Consider the following 8,034-nt stretch of genomic DNA (forward strand, 5'->3'; position numbering starts at 1 on the left):
AGTCTGAAGGAATTCTGTCGATATGCTAGTTAAGACGTTCTAAGACCAGTCTGATTTAAAACTGGGCTCCATGTTCTACTGTTGCATGCACTACTACTCAATGGGTTCTAACTGGAGTCTGATGGGACTGAAATATTGGGGTTCTAGGATTTAACCCCCCCTCCAAAAAAAGTTCTTTAGACATTTTGCTTGTCTAACGAGGGCATTAGAACACATTTGTGTTCCATGTCAGCGATGTCGATTTCACTAGTTTCTACATTTCTCCCCTAGTTTCTCGCCATGAAAGTGATTAACAGAGACGAGGCACGGAGGCATCAGTTCTGCCACAGGCTTTTATTGCAAAGTGGCTTCCTTTGATCTCAGAAACAACGTTCCACTTTAAGGCTCCAAATGTCGTGTTGTTGTGGGGTAGTCTCTCACTGCTGGGGTCAAATCTGCATCCTTTAGTGTTTCTTTACAAAATAAAAGTGCACTCTAACTCTGGTGTGACAGTTACATTCAAACTGAAAGTAAGGCGATGACCAAAACTAGAAAGTAGTGAGTCCAACAAAAATGAAAGCTGAGGTAAACAAATTATCTTGGAGACATAAATACAGAGAATTTAATGCAGGATCTTTGCTGTCTTAACCTGTAGTGTTTCAACAGAAAGTGCTGGGTAATCTTTTCTGAATGCATAGTCTAACAGTGTCTGTCTGGCTGAAACATACTGGAGAGAGAGAAAAAACACTTTATAATAATAAATAAAGTCAAAAAAAGCATGGTGAGTGTGACCTGTGTGCTGTTGGAGGCGCAACGCTCGCTTTCAACACACGTGGCTGCGTCTTTCACTTTTTGGCAAAACTGGCTGTGTGAGAGAGACAGCCTTTCCTGTGGTTTGGTAGTGTCATCTCTTGTTTGTTTCTGAAAGGTGAACAGAAGTCATGTGGCAACAAACTGGGAGGTGTTTGCATATCATTATGTTAATGAGATCTTCTTAATGTCAGGGGAGGGAAAAAGTAAAAAGAACAAAAACCAAAAGAAAAACAAAGAGGCCTAAAGATGCTAACTCCTTCAGGACATTGATACAGACAGAGCAAGCTGCTGGGTGAAGCAGTGGTGTTCAGGTGGGGTCAGGTGCTTCAGTCTGGATGGCACGGCGGTTGGCTTGGCTCTGCTCAGTTTGTCGCCGAGACATCACAGCTGCTTGCCCTCCAGAGACACCACCGTGTTTCCGCCCAGCTTCTCAGCCAGTGTGCGAAAGTCCTGGATGTCATCCAGCCCATTTGCCTGCCACTCGTGTTTGATACCTGTGGAGACACGCCCACCCAGCACAATGTACAAACACTTCATAATGTTCATGAAGAAATTCCATTTAATATAATATTAAATGACTTTTTCTTTAAAGATGACTCATCCAGCAGAAATAGTATCAGGCAACTTCCTTATCCCTTCCATGTAATTTTCTATTTCATGAAATGAATCTTACAGAGCTCAACAAACACGAACCAGCTCACACACTGATGTTGTCAAACAACGTTAAAATTGTTGGAATTGTTTCCTTTGTGACACAGAAGAAAGCAATAAGAGATGTGTGTACATAACAACCAAAAGAACTTTCCAGAAACATTCTGGGATTTCCACAGAAGAACAAACCAGCTAATGGGTACTCATGTGGTTGCAGTCTATGAGGAAACAACCGCTCACTGTGTGACCTCAGCAAACACTTTCCTCCTGTGTTCCTGGTTTCACTCCCATGCAATGTGTAATTTTGTAAATTACGGTCCAATTAGTCAGAAAGGAGACTTGTGATTAACAAGTTGTTGACTGGGCACATGCAGTGCTCCTTGGTTTCTCAGTTAGATCCATGTTAACCTCACTAACCTATGGATCGTCTCACGGTGGCAGTGGTCATTCTCTCTATTGAAGGCTCTTTACCTCCCAAAATAAAGCTCCTTCAGATGACTGCTGTTGTCATTTGAGTCTATAAAAATTAAACTGAATTGAGTTGAATGAGCAGCAGCTCTAAAAACAGAAAAATCAATGTGGAAGTTCCCAAATATACACTTTATAGCTGAAAGTGTTTCCCTTCTCAAGTACATCACCTTGCATAATATCTCATTCTTAATCCCTCGGGTTTAATGTGCACCCTTTGCAGCTTTAACAGGTTATAACATTTCTGGGAAGGGGTCAGAAAAAACCCCTACAATAATCCCATCTCCCTCTATGGCAAAAACTACTGTAATGTATCCTGTCCTCCTGTTTTCTCAGAAGGTAACGCTGTAATAAATTTCCTTTTCAATGCCAATAATCTTGGAACAAGTTTGTTTGAAAAGTAATGCTACCCAACACTGACAGTGGCATTACGGTTGGCAGGTGGGCGGTGCTTTAAGACATGTTGAGCTGGCAGGAGTTTTATTACTGTGCGAGTTTTTTTCATGTATTTATCATGTTTATTTGGCTACTATGAGTTTGTCTGTTCCATGCATTACCTTTACTGTAAATCTAGCCCTATTCTTTTTAAATCAGTCACTTGTTCTGACTTGACTAAAATCGCCACATCTGCTCTTTCGTACAGGTTTCTTAACACAATAGCTGAACCCAACAAATATAACCTGGACCCACTCAGCCAATCACAAATAATCCTAACAAAAAAAAACCAAAAAAAAAAAAACCAGTAGTCCTCATCATTGTTTTCCATACTCTGAGTGGGTTTTAGTGTATTTTTAACTTTTTATTACTTATGTTTAGGCTTTCAAAAAAATTGTTTTTTTTTCCCTGCACTGTGTGTAAAAACCAAGATAATATTCAGACAGGAGCCTGGTTCTGCCGGAGGTTTCTTCCTGTTAAAAGGGAGTTTTTCCTTCCCACTGTTGCCAAAGTGCTTGCTCATAGGGGGTCATATGATTGTTGGGTTTTTCTCTGTATGTATTATTGTAGGGTCTACCTTACAATACAAAGCGCCTTGAGGGGACTGTTTTTGTGATTTGACGCTGTATAAATTTAAAAAAAAATTGCATTACAGAGGACATAAATGAATAGGCTGGGTCTCAGCCCAAGCCCCCCAACCCTTAAAAACTAAAATTTCACAGGAATCATATGTTCAAACTTTGGGCCATAAAATTTTTAAGCAGTGAATGTCATAACCACAGGTGTGTCAGACGTGCGAACTTCCAACTCGTGTTTCTACCTAAAAATAAGCAACATCATCAATAAAGAGGCTTGATAATGGGCCAAACAAATAACAGAGTGGTGTATATGCAGACCTCAGCAGGTGATCTGAACACTCACCTGTAAACTTCTTTTTAATGGCATCTTTAGAGCTGGCATAAATCATCTTGCTCTTCAGTGGAGCGCTCTCTGGAGCCCTGAGGAGGAAGAAACACAGAGTCACATGATGTCATGGTGGATGTTCACATTAAACCCTGACAAAAGTTCAAATAATGAGATCAGCTTATGGAAAAAGCAAGACCTGTGAGCCAAAAGCTCAGGCTTAGGACCACATACCATTTCAACTTTTAGTTCAGTATCATCACAAAATACTAAGAACATAAAAGTCTGTGAAACTGGAACTGAAAGCCCAGCAACACAACAATAAAGCCCTCAAATAAAATAAATGAATAACTAAACCCAACATTTTCTTTTTTAAAAGTAAAATGATTATTTCTTTGTAAAATGATTTCCTGGTGTTTGAGGTGCTCCTGACTGGGACAGCAAACAGGTCGGGAAACTATCAGCAACTCAACTTTCTAAGGAAAATTATTTTTAGCATATGTATTTACTGTCACAGAGAAAGATTATGTATTCAAAGTCTTGCAGCCATCCTATCTACTTCAGCCCAGATTCAGACTGATCTCATAATCCTGACTACTCCCAAATAATACAGTACCAGAAGAGGAAAACCAGGTCCTCCTTCTTGGACTCCTTGGTCTCGTAGGTGGCATCATACAGAGCATATCTACAATCATTGGGTGGGAGGAGTTTGACAAAGCTGGCGTAGGGGTCTTCCACTGTGTCGCCGATGTCCCCCACCAGGATCTGCTTTCCCTCTTCCACGATGATCGTCTTCTTGTCGTCACTCAGACAGAACAACACCGCCTTCTTCCTCTTCTTCACCTCATCCTGGGTTGAAGACTTCCTGACCTTCATGTCATTGAACACCCTGATGACTTCATCATTCACTGTCACACCTGATGCCTGCAAAGAAGAGGCAGTAACTCAGTGAAGCTCTTCATTTGTTTCAAAATGTCAAAAAAGAATGAGGAGCCTCGGTCTACAACTGTTATAGTTATATAGTCTCCAATAATACTGGTACAAATTTGATAACATTTTATATTATGTGACATAAACTTTAATATTGCTGACACCGTGTATTTAAATTCTCTAGCACGCAGCGAGAAAACAGACAAGCCCAGCAGTGTCTGAGAGCAGCAGTCACGGGTTGGCCTCCAATGACAGTTTTTGTACGTTAGTATTTTTAGGAAAGTCAACATTGTGACTCTTAAAGAGGAGCTGATCAACATGCTGTGAGGTCAAAGTGTGACGATGTCTCCAGCCATCGAGAAGCCTTTATTAAAACACTAGTACCTGGGATACAAAGGAGTTTTTTCCCCCAGCATGGCCAGGAGAGGACAGACTTGCTCATGGGATTTCCACCAGTTTAGTGCCAGTGGTGTAGCCCTCCTGAGATCTTTTTTCCTCCTCTGCAGCTGTGGCAGATAATAATTTTGGAGGTGCTCCAACATCACCATAAGTGTGACCAAGCCAGTCTGTTAGCCCACATGGCTTCCTCATCCTGGCTGGTATGACAGGGCGTCGGTCAGTCATCCTGCTCAGTGATGTCAGATTCCTCCTGATCTTTATCGCCTTCTGGCTCAGGAACGGCCTCCAGCCTCTTTTCTTTCTGTAGAGAATCCACGTTGTGATGGTATCCCATACCTGGGTTCCAGTGTTTGAAGCATTTTCCACAATGTTGTACAGACATAGGTCTTTGCAGATAGAGTACGGGATGGATTGTGTTATTTTCTTGGCTTGCTCTGAATTGGGAGGTATTTTTGTTAAGCTAAGTGCATCCAGCACTTGGCTTGGTTTATTTTTCAGATGAGCTAATTTAGAGTTAACATTAACACAGGAAGGCAAAGCCATCCCTGGGTGTAACATGTGAGATGAGTCCTGATGTTCGTAGAAGTCCTATATTTTCATACGACACACCTTGCAGACCCCATGTATCACTTCCATTTCATTTAAAAAAAAATGTCCAGAAATTTGATTTAAACACAAATGACACCTTCCTCATTTCTATCTCTGCCTCCGTTATCCCACATGTGGCCATCACCTCTGCTGAGCTCACTAGAGGGGAAAAAAACTCAATTGCGCCATCTGGTGGACTGCAAGAGCAACTGATGTTTGCTCATACAAAACGAGTTTGATTTATATTTGAATTTCAGATAATAAAATGTCACTATTTGGTATCACTGGGGCGATACATTTTTGAGAAATATATAAATACTTTTTATTTGTTATACTATGCAGTACTGACCCCCCCCCACACACACACACGTGTATGTGGGGGGATGATACCCACAGGAGGATGATATCCACAACCTGAGGAAACACTACAAGTGGAAGACGGTGATGAACACAGCTGGCATGGCAGCTCCACCCAAAGTCACTGATGATAAAAAAAACAAGGCAGTAAACCTCTGGTTTGGACTTTGGATTCAGAAGATCGAGAGGTGATAAGTGAAAATGATAAAATGCAAGAGGCAATATGTAGATGATGCTATTGTGGGAGGCAGAGCCTTCCAACTTAGGAAAGCACGTACAGGAACGGCATCCAGAAATACTGAATCAGTTTCCATTTCATATGAAAAATATTCGAGGTATAATTCAGATACACAAACAACTGAATCCATATTAGTCAGATTAAACAAAGTTAGCTGCTGCATTAGATGCTTATAAATGACAATAATAATAATAATAACGATGAAGAAACCCGCCGGGTGCATTAACACATTCAGAATAAAGCAAAGAGTATCAGGGCTGCTCTCTTTAAAACAATCAGAAGTGACATCAAGTCCCCGGCTGGTTTTACTGGTCACACTGGTGCACCACAGTTTAGCCTACAGGCCTCCATACAGACTGCACAGTCACCGTCCGTCTCATTCACTCGGACTTGGTCGGGCCTTCCGGACCCCGTTCACCTTAATCTAGCGGGTCCAGCCGGCCGGATCCGGTCCGAACCTCGTTCACACGGACCCGCAGGGTTCAGGCCCGTCACCGCACCGGGACATCAACTGGAATAAGATGGCCGCCCCGGGCCACACGGCCTGCGGGTAGGCACGGCCCAGTCTGGACCGGCCTGGCCCAACTCACAATGCGGGCCGTTATTCTGGATAAAAATCTTTGAAAACAAACTAAAAAAAAAAAGACAATGTACCGACGTCAGTAGACTAAATCCTGATGTCGGAGGGGGCTCGACCACGTAGACACCGAATAATCTGCTGAGAGAGCGGCAGCCATGCTAGCTAACATCATGCTACACGCCAAGACGTAAAAAACGGCGTGTCACAGATCCGCGGGATCCGCACCGCAAACAAAGAGCTTCCTCGGAACCTCGGCCCAGCACACGGGACCGTTTCGGCTGGTTCTTACCATGTTGTCCCGGGGGTTGTCCGGACTGCTTTGCTGTCAGAACGGTATTTCTCGTGGGTGAAAGGTAGCAGGGAATGTGGCCGGCTGACCAAAGAAGAAGGAAAGGAGGGGGGAGTCTGGAAGGGAGTGGAAGAGGAAGAGAGGCGGTTCTTGACCGATGTCACTCTGTAAGCCTCTGGTCACCAGGAAGAGCTGTTGAGGCGCATTCAATGTTTAAAGACATTCGTTTACTTCTTTCTTCACTATAAACTTTTACAACATCAACTTAGTTTTATTATTTCTTTAACCCGTTTCTTAAAAAGTCCGACATTTCTTTGTTCTTAAATACAAAAAGTCTAAATGAGACTAAACCCAAAGCTTGTTCTGTAAAGCTCTTTGATCTAGTTGCATTAATTAAAAGAAATTATACATACACACATATATATGTGTGTATGTTTATATATATATATATATATGTATGTGTGTGTGTGTACAGTACTGTGCAAACGTTTTAGGTAGGTGTGGGGAAAAAATGCTGCAAACAAAGAACGCTTTCAGAAATATAAATGATTGTTTATTGGCCCCAAATGTATTGCGCAGCAGGACAACGAGCCCAAACACAGCCAAAGTCATTAAGAACTATCTTCAGTATAAAGAAGAACAAGAAGTGCTGAAAGTGATGGTACACAGAGCCCTGATCTCAGCATCATCGAGTGTGTCTGGGATTACATGAAGAGACAGAAGGACGTGAGGAAGCCGACATCCACAGATCTGTGCTTAGTGCTCGGAGATGTTTGGAACAACCTACCAGCCGAGTTCCTTAAAAAAAACTGTGTGCAAAGGGTGGTCGCACCTGATATTTTTTGGATTTAGATTTCTCTTTTGTTTATTCACTGCGTTTTGTTGATTGGTGAAAATAAATGATTAACACCTCCATTTCTGAAAGCATTCTTTGTTTACAGCATTTTTTCTCACCTGCCTAAAACTTTTGCACAGTACTACATACCAGGGGCGATTCTAGGATCAGAGCTTTGGGGGTGCTGAGCACCCAGAGAGCTGCCCAGCCAGGCAAGATAAACTTTACACGTCACGATGAGACTTCTTCCCTGTCTCTGTCAGTCCCTGCATCCTTAAATGTCTCCAGTTGTCCTGAGTTCCCTCTGACTGTCTCCTTGGTGCATTTAAACCCCTGTTCCTCCCTGTCCTCATCGTCTGTTGTCTTCGTCTCCGTTATCAGTCATCATAATTTACCATCTCTGTGCAAGTCTGCAAATTTCTTTATTAAATCATAAGATTCTTAAATTCAACAAGTCTCTCTGTGCCTGGGTCCTCGTCACAAAACATGACATCACTGTTTTGTACATTTTAACACAATTTAATCCCACATTTGAGAAAGAAAGGCAAAACACTTTTTTTGAAAAGTCT

At 42.2% G+C, this 8,034-nt stretch overlaps 1 protein-coding gene across 1 annotated transcript; it reads right to left on the minus strand.

The window, feature by feature from the left end:
* Positions 1 to 314: 314 nt before the first annotated feature.
* cfl2 (cofilin 2 (muscle)) lies at positions 315 to 6,787 on the minus strand. The gene is made up of 4 exons (XM_003458156.5): positions 6,631 to 6,787; positions 3,866 to 4,173; positions 3,268 to 3,344; positions 315 to 1,286 (listed from the first exon to the last, which is right to left on the minus strand). The coding sequence occupies exons 1-4, from the start codon at positions 6,631 to 6,633 to the stop codon at positions 1,174 to 1,176; spliced, it is 501 nt and encodes a 166-aa protein (XP_003458204.1). The 5' UTR covers positions 6,634 to 6,787; the 3' UTR covers positions 315 to 1,173.
* Positions 6,788 to 8,034: the final 1,247 nt, after the last annotated feature.

This window comes from Oreochromis niloticus, linkage group LG19, assembly GCF_001858045.2.
Source record: "Oreochromis niloticus isolate F11D_XX linkage group LG19, O_niloticus_UMD_NMBU, whole genome shotgun sequence".
Taxonomy (NCBI): Eukaryota; Metazoa; Chordata; class Actinopteri; order Cichliformes; family Cichlidae; genus Oreochromis; species Oreochromis niloticus.